Source organism: Sinocyclocheilus rhinocerous, unplaced genomic scaffold (assembly GCF_001515625.1).
Source record: "Sinocyclocheilus rhinocerous isolate Xijiao unplaced genomic scaffold, SAMN03320098_v1.1 scaffold252, whole genome shotgun sequence".
Taxonomy (NCBI): Eukaryota; Metazoa; Chordata; class Actinopteri; order Cypriniformes; family Cyprinidae; genus Sinocyclocheilus; species Sinocyclocheilus rhinocerous.
The window spans coordinates 999,075-1,017,930 of record NW_015625591.1 but is presented as its reverse complement, the minus strand read 5'-3'; the positions used below and the strand labels follow the sequence as shown (position 1 = coordinate 1,017,930).

Here is an 18,856-nt window from a genome sequence, read left to right as displayed (position 1 = left end):
GGTAAGGAACGTAAGGAACATCTCGGTTCGGTGCGTGAGGCCTTACAACGAATACAGGCAATTCACCCCCGGGGGCGCCCAGCAGAAGAACAGCGAATGCCATGAGTTGCGCACTTGAAAACAAAGCCCACTAGACAGTGACCATGTGCTGATTTTGAATGCGTCTCTCACAGACTGACAAAGGAGTATACTTTAAAGGCTTGTGCACTCAACTGGTTGCGAAATGGAGCTTTGTGCTCGTGTATCCTACCTCTCTCATTCGGCACAAATCCAAATATTCCATAATATTTCCATATTTGCGACGTAACGTATCTGAATGCTAAACTATTATTTATTATGTAAATTATAGGCTTTGTACTTAAGTCCCGTTCCAACGGTGACACAGAGGCGGGCGCGCTGATATTTGGATTACTGTATTTTATTTTGATAAAGTAGTTAGCAATGCTGGAACTGATGTGTTTTGTGTGTGTGTGTGTGTGCGCGCGCGTGCGTGCGTGAGTGCGTGCGCGCCGGTGCGATCACTTCAACTGTTTCCTTATACCAGCAGAATCAACTTTAAACACTTATTGTCTTATTAATAATGCATCACTGAATAAAGGTCTGCTTTTATTTGTGTACACTCACAATGAAAACAAAACATTGTGCTTTTGTAAAATAAAGAAAACAAATAGGATGTCGCTTTCTGCCATTTGAGTTTCCTTTCTGTGAACAAATTAAGCCTGTCACAAAAATGAACTGAAACTCTGCGTATATAGGCTACGTTATGTGTCGCACTGTTTTTTTCCCCTTGTTTATCTGTAAACTAAAAATATATTTCAAGAATTTATATAACATAATGTAATAATATTTAGTGTTTTCACATCTAGGTGGGAAAAAATGTAATTTGTACTACTGTCTGTTCAAAATAAATGAAAAGAAACCGAGCATAGTAGATTTTTATTTTTTTTTCCTGTTGTACTGAAATTGTATCGAACCGTGACCCCCGAACTGAGGTACGTACCGAACCGTGACATCTGTGTACCGTTCCACCCCTATTAGACAACTAAACACTCAAGATGTACTTGTTCCATTACTGGATGAATCTGCGTTCTTGAACGAATCTCTTGTATGATTCAAAGACAAATACATTTTAACAGCCCCTTTTCGCCACCTACTGGCATAACAATGTAATCGATAAACCTTAATTTGAAGTGTCAATTTGGTGTCAATTTCAAAAGGTGATTTACCCTATTTTAATCGCTACCATACACATCGTACACCAGTTTATATCTGAACTATAAACTTTTATCCCAGTACTTCTCTGATTTGAATGTTTGTAATAGAAATAATGATACTATGTGGCTGAAAAGACTGTGAAGCTGTTTCATTCATGACAGCTGCTCTCTTTAGATCAACGGCAGTGCGAACGCAGATTTAAATGTTCAAATCACACTAGTGTGATCGTACGCTGCACGGACGAACCAACGAGTGATCACAGCATTGATCAAACAGTTCCGGGTGTGCCTCACAAGTCCTGAAAAGTGAAGCTGCAGGCTCTTTGATCGCCCCCTGGTGGCTGGCAGCAGTACAGGTCATAAACCTCGCCCTCTCCATGTAAACTAATGGGACTTGAGTCAAAATTAAAAAATAAATTCCAATACAATTTTCCTAAAGATGGTTTTGGTCATTTAAGGTTGTTGTTATCACGCTGATATATGTTAAATAGTTCGTTTTTGTGATAAGTTTGATTTTAGCTAGTAATTTGATGCTATAAAAACGGGGCGTGTCGTTATGGTTGACTGGGTCTGCGGGAGTTTGATACCACGGCTCCCAAACGAATCTCTACTGCGCAGACTCTGGCTCCAAACGAATCTCTACTGCGCAGACTCTGGCTCCAAATGACGTTATTTACTCAAGATGGCAGCTTTTTTCTATAGTGGAAGGAATAGGAGATGCGTCGTCCATCTTTTTTTAGTCTATGGTCATTTTCTGGATGATCCACAACTGTTTTTATGTTTTGTGTTAGTTGTTCATGAGTCCTGCATTGGTCCTGAGCAGTTCAACTGCCCGCTGTTCTTCTGAAAAATCCTCCAGCTCCTGCACATTCTTTGGTTTTCCAGCATCTTCTGCATATTTGACCGCTTTCCAGCAGTGACTGTATGATTTTGAGATCCATCTTTTCACTCTGAGGACAATTGAGGGACATAACAATTACAAAAAGGTCAAAACATTTACTGATGCTCAAGAAGACAACACAATGCATTAAGAGCCAGGGGGTGTAAACGTTTGAATGGGATGATGTGTAAATTTTTCTTATTTTGATAAAAGATTATATTTTTTTCCATTTAGTACTGCACTTCAGAAGCTACATAAACATACATGTTTCCCAGAAGACAGATTAAGGACAATTTACCCTGATCATCCAATTCAAAAAGTTTACACCCTCCAGCTCTTAATGCATTAAGAGTCTATATATATATATATATATATATATATATATATATAATTGTTGAATATAACTTGTCACTTAACTTTGTATGTTATGTTATGCATTTCTTTTGCTTTATTTTCTAGAAAAAAAGGATTCAAAGGTGTGGAAAGTGCCGATTAAATTTCCTCACCTATAAGGAAAAAGTGGAACACAAAACACACTTCCATCGAACCTATAGGAAGCCTAGAAACCTAGACGGATTGCCTCCAGGAACCAAGGTCTGCTTGAACCCAAATCGTTATAATAACCATGCAATCTAGACTATATAATCTAAACTATATTAGCTACAGTATATAACAGAAAATATAATGACAAATTATTTGAGATTATACTTTTCATTAGCATTATTTAATCTTTTTAGGTGACGGTTCGGGCCTCAATTTCTGGTGCGCCAATGTCTTCCGAAGCTTCAAGCAAGTCCTACATCATACCCACAAGTCCTGAAACGACCAAACAACCTGTTAAAACACCAGCAAACACAACCAAACCAAACGTAAATGGAGGAAAGGCAAAGACCACAAACCAATTCAGCTGGAACCGAAGCATCCAAAATAATGAACTTAAACGTTTAAAGTGAGGATTCTTAAGCCAAAAGTGTACTTCAGTTTTGATGCAAACATTAGCGCATGTGTACAGCCGAAAACATAGCATTTTGCGTATCTCTTGTCTTGATCAGCACAGGTATTTGTAGTTTTTGATGCCGTGGCCAGTAGTTTGTTGTTGTCTTTGTTCAGTGTCTTCTGTTTCTTTTCCGAATGTGAAGCATTGGGCTGGGGCAACTAATTAATGCTAAAAAATGAAAGGTGCATGTGTAAGCTGAGCGCACAGCATGTGTGATTAGAAGAACCTGGCTTTGTCTGTACAGTACGCACATACTACGCTAATGATGAAATTTAGAGCATGCACGCTGTACACATACCCTATTGTGCGCGTAACAACCAAAGTATATAGGATTCAGCTGTTGCATTGTGTTGTATTAAAAGTTAAGAGTCGCAGCCTATTGTTTTTATATTAACAAGTATTTATTCTTCACAGACTTCCGAGTAGAGGAAATAGGTGTGTTGAGTGTCTCTCAGAGGTTAAGGACCCTTATGTTCATTATCCTTTATCGCTGAGGTGCAATATTTGCAAGTTCAGATCAAGTTGCCAGAAAGCCTTCAGACAGCATATGGTCAGGTAAGGGGAAAACGTGGATGAATGAACGGTTCCAAATGAATGTAATCAGATCTCTACATAGTGTTCTTTTCATCTGCAGGTTTCACAGCAGTCCTTCAAAAGTACGGTTTGGGAAAGTGAGGAAGCCTCCACGCGGTTTGCGGTAAGTTTGGCTCTAGTATGTGACCGTTTACTGTGATAGAGGGGTTTATTTGAGTTAGACTTGCAGAAAATTATTATTATAATTTTTTTTCCCAAGGAGTCTAACACTGGTGTGTCTCAAGTGTGACTTTCTGGCAGATGCCTCTGGTGCTGACCAGATGACTGAACATTTGCTCAACAGGCCGAACCACTCGTGCCAGGTCATCCTGGAGCCAGGTATGATGCTCGACTGTCAACTCCCTGCAAAAATATTTAGTTACTCTTTGCGATGTCACATTTTCTTACTTGCATACCTTTTTTTCTTTAAAGTTACCAATGGAGGATCAGAAATGAACAGGTATGAAAGTTGTTTGGATCATTGTTAGCTATTTATTAGTTTCAATTCGTTTTCAATTGTTTATTGCATGCAATTAAGTTGTATAAAAGGTTAGGGTTTTCTCGCCATTTAAAAATCCCATTGTTGTTTATCGTTAAAGCCGTTTTAAAAAGTTGGTGGTGTTAATCTCTGTGTTCTGCTATGCTCTCATTGTTAAATACATGATGTATTGGTGTACAATGACACCATATGCTTATTTGTATTTTTGTTAAATGTAGAGGTTAGAGCTGTGAAAAGAGGAGAGTAAAAATAGACTGGGAAGTGTAGCTTACCTGATTGAGACAAATTACCTTTTCTGATGAAACAGGGGTGTGAATACAGACCCCCTGACCTATGAATTGTTTGGAAATATCATTTATTATAAAAAATGATCTCTATTTTTTTCATTAGTCTAATTGGGATGCCTATTAAGTGGTATTCGGGAGACCTTGCTTGAATTAAAACAGGAGTTTTTGCATTAATTAAAGCTGAAGAACACATTCTTATTAATGTGGACCACAAAGAAAAGCTCATGTGAAAGGCAAGTAATACAATATTTGTATTACTTCAGTTGAGTGTCAGGGTGAATTTAATGAAAGTTTGAGAATCAAAAATTTAATTACTTTGCTTGCCTCCATTTCTCATTAATACAAAAAAATAAAAATCTTACTCTCGTTCCTGTAATGAAAAGAAATAAAGTGTGTATGATGATGGTGTATAGTAATGTTGTAATGCCTTTAATTCAATGATTTATTTAAATAAGCATCAATTAAAGTGCACTGAGACTCAACATTGAGAAGAATAGGAATTACATAAAACCTCCAAACACATTGCAGTAATGAAAACATCTATAATTGTCATGAAGCCATAAAATCTCGCGAATGATCATAAAGCATTCATTGTATAAATACAAAAAAAAAAAATTCTGACTTTTGAGGTGAAATATGACCTTTTATGGCATTTTTGTGACCCTCTTTATTGTAAGTAAAAATCTGATAGTAACCTTGTGTATCAGTCTGGTGATATTACAGCTTATAATCTTAATATGGAGCATTGTGTGTCACTCTGTTCATGTGTCTTTGCTTTTCTCTTGTTGTTGCACCTCATAATTCAGGTCACCAGAGACCCATGATGACTCCAAACAACTCATTCCCATTAAACTGGATACTGAGGCTAGAGATGAGACAGAACCCATTCAGATCATTGATGTAGAAGCTATACCAAACAAGGACAACATAACGGAGGATGGGTCAGAGGTTCTTGGAGCTGAAAAATGTGACCCAGACGAGGTGAAGGATGACACAGCGGAGGCCGCAACCAATGATGTGTCAGTAGAGGAATCACCCAAGAGCCTTCCCTCTCACTCACCCGTCAGCCCCCTTTCTGCCCTCACAGAGGAAGGTGGCGTAACTCCCACTGATTTTCTTTGTAAAACTGATGGAACGGAGTCGATGAGAACAGACTCGCAACTGGAACCTCTCACTCCATCCAAGGTCCTTGAGGACGACGCCACCGAGAACGCACAAGTGGGGATGGACGGTTAACTGCAACCCAGTGCAAACAGAACCGAGGATCTCTTAAAGCATCGCAAGACACTAGAAGCAGCAGAGTTTCTCGCTGACTCACTCTCCCCCCCTATTTTTAATAAAACATGCATTAATAGGAACTCGCTTTCCGAATACAAAATGAAATGAAAGCATACTGTGCTAAAACATGACTTTAAAATCTTATACTATACGAGTACATTATTTCTGCACTTGTGTAAGGTTTGTAAAGAAGCGCCCTCTAGGTTAAAATTGGGTTGCAAAGGTAGCAATGTGAATGTTCTTCTATACATATGATTGTTTTGAAGTCCTTCTGTCCACATTTGTGGTGTCTGTTTAGACTCTACTGATGATCACAAAACAGAGACACAACGGTAACCAACATGGAGCTGATTCCCACATCTGCCTTTTCAAGTGGTGGTTTTCATAGGACAAAGAACAAGCTCAGCAGTTTCTTAGTGTAATGTATTTAGGAATGAAAAAATTTGTCCTGATATATATATTTTTTAGATTGTGTTTAATGTATTGTTAAATGTACTTCGTCTGGATAGGGCCCTGCATTGAGAATCATTTCTCTTATTGATTGAGACTGAAAGCATTGTAGAAATTCCATTCATTTGTCTTAATCAGTAATAAACTTTTATTACATATTCACCAGAGTTCTGTTATTAAATAGAGACGCTGATTCGCAAATATCTCAGCCTTTGTCCAGGAGACAATTTCATGTTTTCTCTTTAGGGTTTGATTTGGTGAAGAGCACCCTCTTGTGGTATCATTCTGTGTAGTTCAATAAGCAATAGTGATGGGCAGACTTTTATGTGAATAGGTTCTTTTGAACAGTTATTTTCAAAGAACAGGTAAACAAAAAGATTCAGTGATTCTCATCTTACCAGGTGCTCACTGTCGTCTTGGTGTGGCATATTAGAGATTTCTGAACCTTTCTTTTATGTCTCTGGAAAGTATTTGTATACGTAAAGAAATAGTTAACTCAAACGTTTTTTTGTTTTTTTTTAAACCAGTGTATGAATTTCTTTGCTGAGAAATGAGCCGATGGCTTCTCTGCAACTTGTCAGTTTTCCACCGTTTTTATTTTTATTTTATTTTTTTTGTGGAGGCAGTTGACAAACATGTAGTCCTGTTGAAGAAACACGCTTAATCATGTAATGCTGGGCAGGTTTAATGAGTGCTTCTTGGAATAAATCTATAGATTAGACTTCTTAGACTATAGATTTTCAAATAGAGGAGAAAACGGTAGCATAGTTGAAGGCAATGTTTCATTTTGTAATTAATCTGAAAATAAGTAAAAATGAGAGATAGAAAGGACTTACAGTAGATTCTGTGCTTCATGGGCACAGCCTCTTACTCTGACTGCATGGGTGCTCCCTGGGGCGAAGACATAGACGTGCTCCAGGAAAGGACTGTGCAAAAGTACTGTGTAGGACAGAAGCTTGGGGATTCTGTTGCCTCAGATGGTCAACTGGAGGAGATACCTGGAGTTCATCAGAAGAGGCAAATAATCTATTCCACTCATTCCTCTGTAAGATTTCATAAATGACCTAAAACTAGCTTTCAGTATCACTTCAATGTGTCATCAGATCTATTGGGTCAATGAAAAGATCTTAAAACAAGAGCGAGTGAATGACGGGTCTGTATACAAATTTTAATAATAAAATAGTGGTGAATGGAGTTCCTCACTGAGGTAAGATGATCTCTACGGGGCCCTCCATTTATGAATAAATGTTTATTATAGCCGTATAAGGCACTGCAAGATTTGATCCACTGATTTACTTTACAAAAGTGTTGTATTGATTAAGAGATTAATACGCCATTAAGTATCAAGAATACTAGGATATCATCTGTGTGTGGGAGCATATCAGAAATTATATAAAACTTGAAAATGTATTTCAGCCTACACCGACAAATTCAGACTGTGTAGCGTGCCAGTTTATCTCACTGTACAGAGCATCTTAGTCTAAACACACACACTGAGACCATAATATTACCCTGCTTAAACAAAGTCTTCTTGGAGTAATGAAAAAAAAGACTGATTAAAATACAGATCCTCAAACCTTGTAAAGATCATACTCACGATCAGGGCCATAGCTAGGGTATGTGGGCCCCCTCCACTGAAATCACATTCTGGGGAGGGGTGGCACTCAATTAAAATCTCCAGGGGCCCCCTAGAATCATCACCTCCTCTTTCCCCACTTGCGATGGCCCTGCTCACAATCACTTGCAAACTTAATGATTGTTCATACATCGGCCTACTACATATCTTAGTTTTACCTTTATACTGATGTTTATGACAAACTAGCGCTTTTTATCCGTTAATATTTGCAGCTGGTGCATAAAAGGGAGCAAGTGAAGCTGCAGATCATAGCATAGTGGGGCATTCAGTTTATTAGCAAGCACATAAAACCACTCAACCAAACTTAGACAACAGATTTGCAATACTGCATTTCCCCCACACTAAAATGCACAGAAGAAAAAAATGCTCATCACGCCTCTTCACGGGGTCCTTAATGTAAAGTTTTGGCCACATCAGCCACATTTTCAGCTCAACCGATTCATTGAAAAGATTCGATAAAAAAAAACTCATCGCGAAAGAATATCAACAACTTTATAAACATAGTCAGTGTGTTTTTGTTTAATTTTAAATACAACAAAAATAGTTAGTTATGCAAATGTTGTGAAATAATATTTATAAACGTATATTACAGGACTTTTATATGGAACCTATAGCGGAAATGACGTCAACATCAACATGGCGACGCACACATGCTCCTGTGTGTACATGTAACGCTTTACCGTAACCTTGCAACTGTCATCTGCCGGTTTGCGAAAACTGATTAGTATAATGAATATAATTTGGTCACGTAATTATCAAAAATGTCACGACTGTCTCGATTGAGTTTATCATGAAAGATTAGAATGACTCATCTGACTACTGCGTGCTTATCCGTTAACAGAGGATTGATAGTTTTGTGTTTTGTTAGCTGTTAAAGATAGTTTTATGTCATTTATGAAATCTTACAGAGGATGTGGAACCTAAACTATTTAAAATTAATAGATCAGGGACGTTTGCTGTCTCAAGGACTTTGCAGCAACTACATAACACGTCTTCGTCAATGTGAAGGCAGTCAAACTAGAGGCTTATTTCTATTAAGCAGAAATAAATCTTTTGTAACTCAAATACAATCTGCTTCAAAACCACCCTGGAGAGTATTGTTCTTTGGAAGTGATGATTTTGCATTGGAATCATTGAAACATCTTCATGATTCTCGGTAATATCCAGTTTGTTACTGCATTACTATGTGTGCTATTAAACATGCTGCATTATTCATGTGACTAGTTTGCTTTTCATTTTGTAGAGATGACTCAAAAGCTGGAGTCATAGATTCACTTGAGGTTGTGACGCTGTCCAGAGATGCTCCAGTCAGAAAGTATGCAGAGCAGCACAGACTTCCTCTTCACCACTGGCCAGATGTGGACTTAAGTGCACAGTTTGATGTTGGTGTGGTGGTGTCATTTGGCTGTTTAATCAAAGAGAACATCATCAACAAAATGCCATAGTAAGTAATGAGGATTCGGGGAGAAAGCATGACTATATACAAAGACTGGATTAATACTGTACAATTTGTGTCTGTAGTCATTGTGTGCTTTTTGAAATGTTTTAACCGCATGATCTCAGCTCATTACAGACCATAATTTCTCTGTGTGTGTTTTATTCTTCAGCGGGGTCCTGAATGTGCACCCTAGTCTGTTGCCACGCTGGCGGGGACCTGCTCCAATCTTTCATACGATTCTACATGGTGACAGTGTCACAGGAGTGACTATCATGCAAATAAGACCTAAGAGGTAGGCTAAATGACATGTTATTGTTCATGGCAGCATCAATTTTAAAGTACATAAAAGATTCTAAGTATTTCTGTATATTTATCTTCCAATTATCAAGTCTTTTATTTTATGGCTTTAATTTCATATTTTAGATTTGACATAGGCCCCATTCTTCAGCAAGAGCTGTACGAGGTTCCAAAGAACTGCACTGCTGATGAGCTTGGAGCCACTTTAGCGGTTGAGGGTTCTAGAATGGTAACTGACCCCACCTCTTAAAGGGGTCCTATTATGCTTTTTCACTTTTTCAACTTTAGTTAGTCTGTAATGTTGCTGTTTGAGCATAAAAAAGATCTGCGATGTTACAAAGCTCAAAGTCCACTTCAAAAGAAAAAAAACTCAAGAGTTTGTGAGTGATGGGAAACCTGTTTTGTTCATTATAAACTGGACATGTAGCCTAATTCAAATGCAAGGAGTGACTAATCGTACCCTACGGTTTTACCCATTTACGTCTCTGTTTTACCTTTATACTGATGTTTATGACAAACAAGTGCTTTTTATCCATTTATATTTGCAGCTGATACATAAAAGGGAGCAAGTGAAGTTGCGGATCATAGCGTAGTGGGGCAAACAATTTGTTATTATCAATCACAACTGACCACTCAATCAAGATTTTACAATAAAAAAATAATAATAATAATTTATACATTTCTGATCCAGGCCATAATTCACTAGTTGTAGGGCCTGATATTTTAGCAAAACTGCATTTTCTCTACACTAAAAGCACAGAGAAAAAAATGCTCATCAAGCATAAAGTAAAGTTTTCGCTCCATCAGTCAAAATTCTCAATTCAAGTCTGTCAGCTAAACCAATTTATTGAAAAGATTCGATAAAAAAACACACACACACACACACACACACACACCGCGAAAGAACAACAGAAACTTTATAAATATAGTCAGTGTGAGTGTTTTGTTTCATTTTAATTACACCAAAAACCGTTATTGATGCAAATGTTGTAAAATATTATTTATGAACGTATATGATATGACTTTTATATGAAACCATTAGCGGACATGACGTCAATTTCAACATGGCGACGCACACATGCTCCTGTGTGTACATATAACGCTTTACCGTAACCTTGCAACTGTCAACTGCTGGTTTGCGAAACTGATTAGTATAATGAATATAATTTGGACGCGTAATTGTGAAAAATGTCACTACTGTCTCGACTGAAGTTATCGTGAAATAATAGAATGACTCCTCTGACTACTGCGTGCTTATGTTAATCGAGGAGTGACGGTTTTGTGTTTGCTAGCTGTTAAAGATAGTTTGGGTCTTTCACGAAACCTTACATTAAAGGATGTGGAACCTAAACTATTTAAAATTAATAGATCAGGGACGTTTGCTGTCTCAAGGACTTTGCAGCAACTACATAACACGTCTTCGTCAATGTGAAGGCAGTCAAACTAGAGGCTTATTTCTATTAAGCAGAAATAAATCTTTTGTAACTCAAATACAATCTGCTTCAAAACCACCCTGGAGAGTATTGTTCTTTGGAAGTGATGATTTTGCATTGGAATCATTGAAACGGCTTCATGTTTCTCGGTAATATCCAGTTTGTTACTGCTTTACTATGTGTGCTATTAAACATACTGCATTATTCATGTGACTAGTTTGCTTTTCATTTTGTAGAGATGACTCAAAAGCTGGAGTCATAGATTCACTTGAGGTTGTGACGCTGTCCAGAGATGCTCCAGTCAGAAAGTATGCAGAGCAGCACAGACTTCCTCTTCACCACTGGCCAGATGTGGACTTAAGTGCACAGTTTGATGTTGGTGTGGTGGTGTCATTTGGCTGTTTAATCAAAGAGAACATCATCAACAAAATGCCATAGTAAGTAATGAGGATTCGGGGAGAAAGCATGACTAAATACAAAGACTGGATTAATACTGTACAATTTGTGTCTGTAGTCATTGTGTGCTTTTTGAAATGTTTTAACCGCATGATCTCAGCTCATTACAGACCATAATTTCTCTGTGTGTGTTTTATTCTTCAGCGGGGTCCTGAATGTGCACCCTAGTCTGTTGCCACGCTGGCGGGGACCTGCTCCAATCTTTCATACGATTCTACATGGTGACAGTGTCACAGGAGTGACTATCATGCAAATAAGACCTAAGAGGTAGGCTAAATGACATGTTATTGTTCATGGCAGCATCAATTTTAAAGTACATAAAAGATTCTAAGTATTTCTGTATATTTATCTTCCAATTATCAAGTCTTTTATTTTATGGCTTTAATTTCATATTTTAGATTTGACATAGGCCCCATTCTTCAGCAAGAGCTGTACGAGGTTCCAAAGAACTGCACTGCTGATGAGCTTGGAGCCACTTTAGCGGTTGAGGGTTCTAGAATGGTAACTGACCCCACCTCTTAAAGGGGTCCTATTATGCTTTTTCACTTTTTCAACTTTAGTTAGTCTGTAATGTTGCTGTTTGAGCATAAAAAAGATCTGCGATGTTACAAAGCTCAAAGTCCACTTCAAAAGGAGCTATTTTATTTAACAGAAGTCACTTTTCAAGAACTGCAACGAACGACTCGTTTGGATTACAACGCATATTTTCCAGGATTTGTGATATCACAAATATCGACGAATGGGACGAGACCTGGTTGAGCTGCACTAGAGAAGGCAACGAGTGTTATCATCACTATGTCGGAGACGCTAGCTTTCCCAAGGCAGACGAACTTAGAGTGGTTACAAGCATCCGGGTTTAAATCGCGCTCAAATTGATTTGATTTTGACGCAGTATTTACACTGAAGCTCGCAGACGGCTATGGTAAGGGCATGTCATTTTCCAACCAGGCGCCGAGTGCTGCCAATCACAACACACACTGGCCCAGCTAACCAATCACAGCACATTTCGTATTTCAGAAGGCGGACCTTCATTTGATACAGGAACTATTCGAGCCGTTCATACCAGACTGGGGAGAGAGGTGTTGTAATAATGTAAAATATGTGAAAAATAATGTGTTTTTCAAACAACCTAGCAAGGTTATATTCGTAAATGAATACTGAAACTAAGACTAAAACTATTGGTCAAAAAACATTTTCGTAAACTGAAATAAAATTAAAATTTCAAAATAAATGAAAAACTAAACGAAACTAACAACAGTTACTGAAAAACTAACTAAAATAAAATAATAATTAACAAAGATAAATAATTGTGTTCGTGATAATCATTATGATTATTATGATAATCATAATAATTCTGTGCCAGAAAATTTGACCTGTGGTTGTTTAGGGAAATACCTGTAGATGGCGCTTCATTCACGTGAGCTGAGTCCTAAGCGGCTATTCAGAGAATGCGTTTTTGCATTTAAAAAACAAGACGCGGGCTATGAAATGGGAAATAACTATAAAATATGAAATGGGAAATAATAATAATGCACACCTTTCAGCTCACTGACGTTTAAAAGCATGCTTGACGTGCGAGAACAACATGAGAGTGAGTTAACAGACAGAATTAAAATGTTTGGATAAGTCAAGTCACCTTTATTTATATAGCGCTTTTAACTATACAGATTGGGTCAAAGCAGCTTTACAGTATCAAATAGGAAAATAGTGCGTCAATGCAAAAGGACAACAGTAAACGCTCAATTTTCAATTAAAGGCAACTTTATTCCTTGGTCTTCAAAAATGTCTGATTTTAATTTGGTGACACTCTTATGGAAATATGATAATATTTTGTAATTATTACAAAGTTTGGTAAAAAAAAAAATCCTGAAAACTAAAAATGTATTGGTGATTTAAAAAATCTATTGTTTTTGCCTATGCATGTTCATTCATGTCTTTTTATTTTATTTTTTTAATTGAGTCCCAATTAAATTTTTTTAATTGAGTCCTCTACCGAGGACATAGCATAACTTATGAATGAAATATCATTTAAAAAAAAAAAAAATTTTACTTTTTTTTATGCTCTAAACAATGTAAAGACATGAAAAAAACTTATTTTTTTCCTAAAAATCTTTTCTCGGGTCTTAAGAGGTTAAGTGAATAGTCATTTTGTCACGCTTTGCGATTATTATGGCAACGTCTGCCTCGAGTCCATGACACGAGCACCGCCTTGACTGTACAAAACGAATTTAGCTCCAACCCTGATAAAAACTCAACTGCCTGTAGCTTTCTAGTAACTCTGAAAACCTTGACTAGCTTGTTGTTTGTAAATATTGCCATGTTTAACAAGATTACATCTTTAATATGAATGAATAAGAACATGAATATGAATGAATACATTTTATACATATACGTTTCATATTTTTGGTTTTTGTTCAATTAAAGTTCAAGTAAAGTATTTTTTAATTTTCATTATTAAGAGGTTTGCACAAGAGTTAACTAAACTGTGCAAACATTCAACTTTGCTAAAATTAAATGTCTTGCTTTGGTCTACACTGGAAGTGTTCCATTAACTCTGCTAAACTATAATATTAATTATATAATTATATATTAACTATATAATAATTACTGAAACTAAAACTGAAACTAAAATATATAAAAACTAAATAGAAATGTGTTCACAAAATAAAAACTAAACTAAAACTAACAAAACCATTAATGAAACTAACTAAAACGAAACTGAAATGATAGGAAATTTGAAAACGATATTAAAATAAAAACTAATTTAATGAGAGCATGTTCTAGTACACCCCCAAAACAAAATCAAGACTTTGTGAAAGAGCATAATAGGACCCCTTTAACACATTTTCCATCTGTAATTAAAAAATTCTTGTGTTAATAGTTTGTTGAAATTCTGTGTGAAATATTTTTACGTTATTTAGCCTATGGTGATTCTTTTACATTTATGCATTTAGTAAACACTTTTAAGCAAAGCAACTTTCAAAACACTACTATTCAAAAGTATGAATTTTTTTTTGTGAAGGAAGTAATACTTCTGAGCAGACAAAATAAATTGTTCAAAAGTGACAGTGAAGACATTTATAATGTTATAAAAGATTTGCATTTTAAATAAATGCTATTCTTTTGAACTCTCTATTCATCAAAGAATCCTGAACAAAATGTATCACAGTTCCCACAAAAATATTAAGCAGCACAACTGTCTTTAACACTGAAAATAATAAATGTTTCCGGAAAACCAAAATAGCATATTAGAATAATTTCAGGAGGATTGTGTGACACTGAAGACTGGAGCAATGGTGGCTGCTGAATATTCATCTTTGCCATCACAGGAATGAATTACAAAGAATAAATTATAAATTAGGAATAAATGAAGAATTCATTTACTTACAATTTGTCAGTGGGTTTGGCTTTGCACTCTGCAGTTGCTCCAAAAAACACTATTTGGCATGAAATCAAAGGTTTGATTGACATAAATGGTTTTAAAACTTCTGTCTCAAATTAAATCAACAGTTGATGGACACTCTAAAACATCTTCCAGAAAGGGTAGCAAACAGAAAGGAGCAACCTAAGGAGGGTGCATCATTTGGTAAGTGTGTTCTCAAGATAATGACCAAAAAAATTCTGAAGCAATGAAGCACTCATTAGATCACCATGTGAGAATAATGTTAAAAGAGATGAACTTCATTAATACAACCATCTATATTACCGTCTTCAGCCCCCAAAATCAGTTCCCGAATGGCCTGGATAATATGGGAAGAGCATAGCTGTGACTACATTGATCGGCTGTTTCGAGCTATTGGATCTCGGGTAGGACTAAAGAGATCCTAAGAAATATACATTTACATCAGTTATGCTTTAAACAACATTGTTTTTTTCTCAATCAGATTCCTTTGAAAACAATGTGGATGGGTAATCCCATCAAACTTCTGGACTTTGTTGGCAAATGCAATGTGTCGTTTGCAGGTAACCAGAGTTGCTTATTAGGTGATTGTGTGGTTTTGGTTGTGATTAAGGGCTTTTTCACACCTGACTCATTTGGAGCTTTCCTTTCGGAAACCGGTGGTCGGGAGCACGTTTTCTCCCGTATTTTGTTCTGTTTAGGCATATGTGAACATGGCAGTCGTGTTCAGTTCCACACCAAAATAATTGGACTGCAATCGTCTCAATGAGGTCATCTCAGCCAGACTGAAAACTCTGGAGCAGTTTTCTTGTGGCGAGAAAGCAATCTGACCCAACGAGCCAAGCTCATAGTTCATAATGGGAAATGTGTTACATAAAAACCAGCACTGTCTTAATTTAGTGGGTGAACAAATTACTTAACACACTTGAAAACCAAAGAGCACCGCTTCATCTTAAAATGTCATAGTTTTTCTCCGAAACAGGTGCATTGCAATCTTAATAATTTATTTGTATCTTGATGGATGATCCATAGGACCGTTTTATCCATGTGACTTGCAAAAACACATTGTGGGTCACTGTGAAATGTTGCATTCTGAAAGTGTACTGAATCAAGGAAATAATGCAACATTGAACCAATTTAAGTCCCTGTTTCGTAAACAAAGAAAGCATTTACATTTATCTACTGGTCTGAAAACACCCTAACTATGTTTGTCTACTGGAAAGAGTTATATAAGTGATCTCATTTCTTTCACGTTTGTTTGCAGCTGCTCCATATTTATCTTCAGTTCCAGGGTCTGTCCATTATCAGAAAGAATCCAATACTCTACTTGTTCACTGCAAGGTATGCACATGGAGTTAGGAAATGTTTCCACATACACAAGTCCACTAGTGCAGAACAAAAATGCTCAATACCAATCAAACTGCCAGAGGTCTGCCACTTTGTTGGTGTGGATGTACAGTGAACAGCGAGTTTCCCCCCATCAGCTATTCCCTTCTATTTAATGATCACAGTGTTTACTCTGATCTGCTCTCAATCCCCTGCACTCCAGTTTCCATAGAAAATTAATCTGAAAGCACCACTTATGATGCACTCACTTTGTGCCAGTATTTTAGTATAACACTATAATAGAATTTACACTGAACAAAATTATAAACGCAACACTTTTGATTTTGCCCCCATTTTTCATGAGCTGAACTCAAAGATCTAAGACTTTTTCTATGTACACAAAAGGCCTATTTCTCTCAAATATTGTGCACAAATCTGTCTAAATCTGTGTAAGTGAGCACTTCTCCTTTGCCGAGATAATCCATCCACCTCACAGGTGTGGCATATCAAGATGCTGATTAGACAGCATGATTATTGCACAGGTGTGCCTTAGCCTGGCCACAATAAAAGGCCACTCTAAAATGTGAGCCTAAGGCACACCTGTGCAATAATAATGCTGTCTAATCAGCATCTTGATATGCCACACCTGTGAGGTGGATGGATTATCTCGGCAAAGGAGAAGTGCTCACTAACACAGATTTAGACAGATTTGTGAACAATATTTGAGAGAAATAGGCCTTTTGTGTACATAGAAAAAGTCTTAGATCTTTGAGTTCAGCTCATGAAAAATGGGGGCAAAAACAAAAGTGTTGCGTTTATAATTTTGTTCAGTGTATATACTATCATAATATTTATTGATGTTTTGAATTACCTTTTATATTTTCAGCTTTTATTTAATTTTATTTTAAGTTTTAGAAATTATGTGCGTTTCATTTGTATTTTTTTTAAAATATTGCTATATAACATTTTATTCCAGTTTTCAGGTAGTTTTTTTTTTTTTACATTTGCTGCACAGTTAACATTATGTAACAATTTGCGTTCAATGCAGTTCATGTTGTCCTTTATCGCCACATTTTTTTTTTTTTTTAGGATGGCTGGGTTGGTTTCAAAGCAGTGAATTTCAAGAAAAGACTGTCAGCAGCAGATTTCTTTAATGGGTATCTCCATCGGAGCGTGCTGAAGAAATCTCCCTCCACAAACACCTGTCTGTTCCAGAGCTATAAAGAGACTCATTTACCTGGAGGACACGACAATAACATGCTACTGCGGAAAAATTCTTCACTTTGAAGCCTGGCTTTATTGCAATCATGGATAATAACATGTGAACTGACAGGTCATTGAAAACATTTTTGTCTGTTTTAAGACAATGTTGTATTTAATATTGGACTGTATTGTTTGCAGATATCTGCACATTCGTATAGCCGTGACATGAATCAATGTGAATACGATAAAATTATTTTGGATGTTAATTTGAATGGTTGTTCTATTTGATTCAGATTCACTGACCAGCGACACAAGAATTCATTATGATTGGTTTTGATCTAAAAAATTACAGTTTTATCACTAGAAAGCACTTTTTAATATTCAAAAAATGGAGGCGAGGTGAGTCCCTTGCTGCCTCGTAAGTCCCGCCCTGTTATCGCCTCACACGATAGTCGCGGCTGTCTGTCTTTAAATCCTGCTCTCTCATTGGCTGAAACCTTTGTTTATCTTTGTGCTTGAAGTAAAGTTCGGTTTCATTTACAACCTGTCAAATCCGTGGACAGCTGTGAAGTCAACACCGCCTCGCACATCACGTAGAGTAAGTCATCATTGGAAAACGCCGTTTATGTCCGTGTTATTGCATGAAACCAAAGAGCTTTGATATTGCCCAAACCAAGCTTCATTAGCTTCCCTTGTCATTCGGTTTTCATAATAGCTGAGGAAAAGTGTTTTGTTTACGTTGAGCTAATGAATAGCCGTGTTGCTAGCTAACGTTAGCGAGCCTACACAACCTACTCACGACTTCTCTTAAATATTTACTAATGGAAAGCGACAAGGAATTATATAAACTGTGATATATGTTATAATAGGAAAGTCAGTGCAGTGTTCATTGTTATAGAGATTTGAAACGGTTACCTAGTAACCTGATACGCAGCCTGTGCTGTCACAGTTACACATGTGTAATACTGTGTTTTCAGATAATAAACTCATAACAGTAGTAATTGCATAGACATTGTATAATATCTGTTCTGTTAGGAGTACAGCTAACGCAGGGCTTATGGCCAAGTTGTGTTCGAGTTCCTCGAGCAACTGAACAGGTGTAAATAAGGAATTTTAAGCGTCTAATACTTCTGAACTTCTAATACTTCGTACAGCAGAAGGATAATCGTGTTAAGTATGGAACCAGCATTACCCAACATAACGTGTGTGTGCCAAGAATGGATTCAAACTCGGGTCAATTGGAAATAACTGTCTTTGTTTGTTTTCAAAGAATTTGTCTTGTTCATTTTATTTTCTCAAGTATCTCTAATGGATGTCTTTGGAAAAGTGAAAGCTTATAGTTTGGGGCTTACTGTGTTACAGTCTAGATTTAAAACTGTTCTCAGACTTGTATTCTTGATATGAGGTTTCCTGTAGATTCATCAAGTGTATTCGATCTAATTATTTTACAGGTTTATTCGACTGTTCAGAATTGCTCAGGCTTGTTACC

The 18,856-nt window shown here is 36.8% G+C and overlaps 3 protein-coding genes across 4 annotated transcripts in view; all 3 read left to right on the top strand.

The window, feature by feature from the left end:
• Positions 1 to 5,818, top strand: part of LOC107757843 (zinc finger protein 280C-like) — a 19,407-nt gene extending 13,589 nt beyond the window's left edge. For both annotated transcript variants that reach the window (XM_016575445.1, XM_016575439.1), the window contains exons 12-18: positions 2,554 to 2,688; positions 2,832 to 3,043; positions 3,506 to 3,646; positions 3,726 to 3,788; positions 3,885 to 4,003; positions 4,097 to 4,124; positions 5,257 to 5,818. In XM_016575445.1, coding sequence (XP_016430931.1) covers positions 2,554 to 2,688; positions 2,832 to 3,043; positions 3,506 to 3,646; positions 3,726 to 3,788; positions 3,885 to 4,003; positions 4,097 to 4,124; positions 5,257 to 5,686 — 1,128 coding nt within the window. In that variant the 3' untranslated portion in view covers positions 5,687 to 5,818. The remainder of the gene's footprint in view (positions 1 to 2,553; positions 2,689 to 2,831; positions 3,044 to 3,505; positions 3,647 to 3,725; positions 3,789 to 3,884; positions 4,004 to 4,096; positions 4,125 to 5,256) is intronic.
• A 2,645-nt stretch (positions 5,819 to 8,463) lies between these two features.
• LOC107757938 (methionyl-tRNA formyltransferase, mitochondrial-like) lies at positions 8,464 to 9,799 on the top strand. Its single transcript, XM_016575549.1, has 4 exons — positions 8,464 to 8,970; positions 9,058 to 9,258; positions 9,422 to 9,544; positions 9,676 to 9,799. Exons 1-4 carry the CDS (start codon positions 8,726 to 8,728, stop codon positions 9,797 to 9,799), a joined length of 693 nt encoding a protein of 230 aa, XP_016431035.1. The 5' UTR covers positions 8,464 to 8,725.
• An 808-nt stretch (positions 9,800 to 10,607) lies between these two features.
• LOC107757832 (methionyl-tRNA formyltransferase, mitochondrial-like) lies at positions 10,608 to 17,454 on the top strand. Its single transcript, XM_016575429.1, has 9 exons — positions 10,608 to 11,131; positions 11,219 to 11,419; positions 11,583 to 11,705; positions 11,837 to 11,939; positions 14,949 to 15,024; positions 15,154 to 15,245; positions 15,323 to 15,401; positions 16,103 to 16,179; positions 17,254 to 17,454. The coding sequence occupies exons 1-9, from the start codon at positions 10,887 to 10,889 to the stop codon at positions 17,449 to 17,451; spliced, it is 1,194 nt and encodes a 397-aa protein (XP_016430915.1). The 5' UTR covers positions 10,608 to 10,886; the 3' UTR covers positions 17,452 to 17,454.
• The last annotated feature ends 1,402 nt before the right edge of the window (positions 17,455 to 18,856 follow it).

Bases quoted from the DNA above. Each gene is read 5' to 3' on its own strand.
- LOC107757938 (XM_016575549.1), top strand. From the start codon at position 8,726: ATGTGGAACCTAAACTATTTAAAATTAATAGATCAGGGACGTTTGCTG. The intron at 9,259-9,421 runs GTAAGTAATGAG...TTTATTCTTCAG, and splicing joins ATCATCAACAAAATGCCATA to CGGGGTCCTGAATGTGCACC. The intron at 9,545-9,675 runs GTAGGCTAAATG...TTCATATTTTAG, and splicing joins ATGCAAATAAGACCTAAGAG to ATTTGACATAGGCCCCATTC.
- LOC107757832 (XM_016575429.1), top strand. From the start codon at position 10,887: ATGTGGAACCTAAACTATTTAAAATTAATAGATCAGGGACGTTTGCTG. The intron at 11,420-11,582 runs GTAAGTAATGAG...TTTATTCTTCAG, and splicing joins ATCATCAACAAAATGCCATA to CGGGGTCCTGAATGTGCACC. The intron at 15,025-15,153 runs GTAAGTGTGTTC...TACCGTCTTCAG, and splicing joins TAAGGAGGGTGCATCATTTG to CCCCCAAAATCAGTTCCCGA.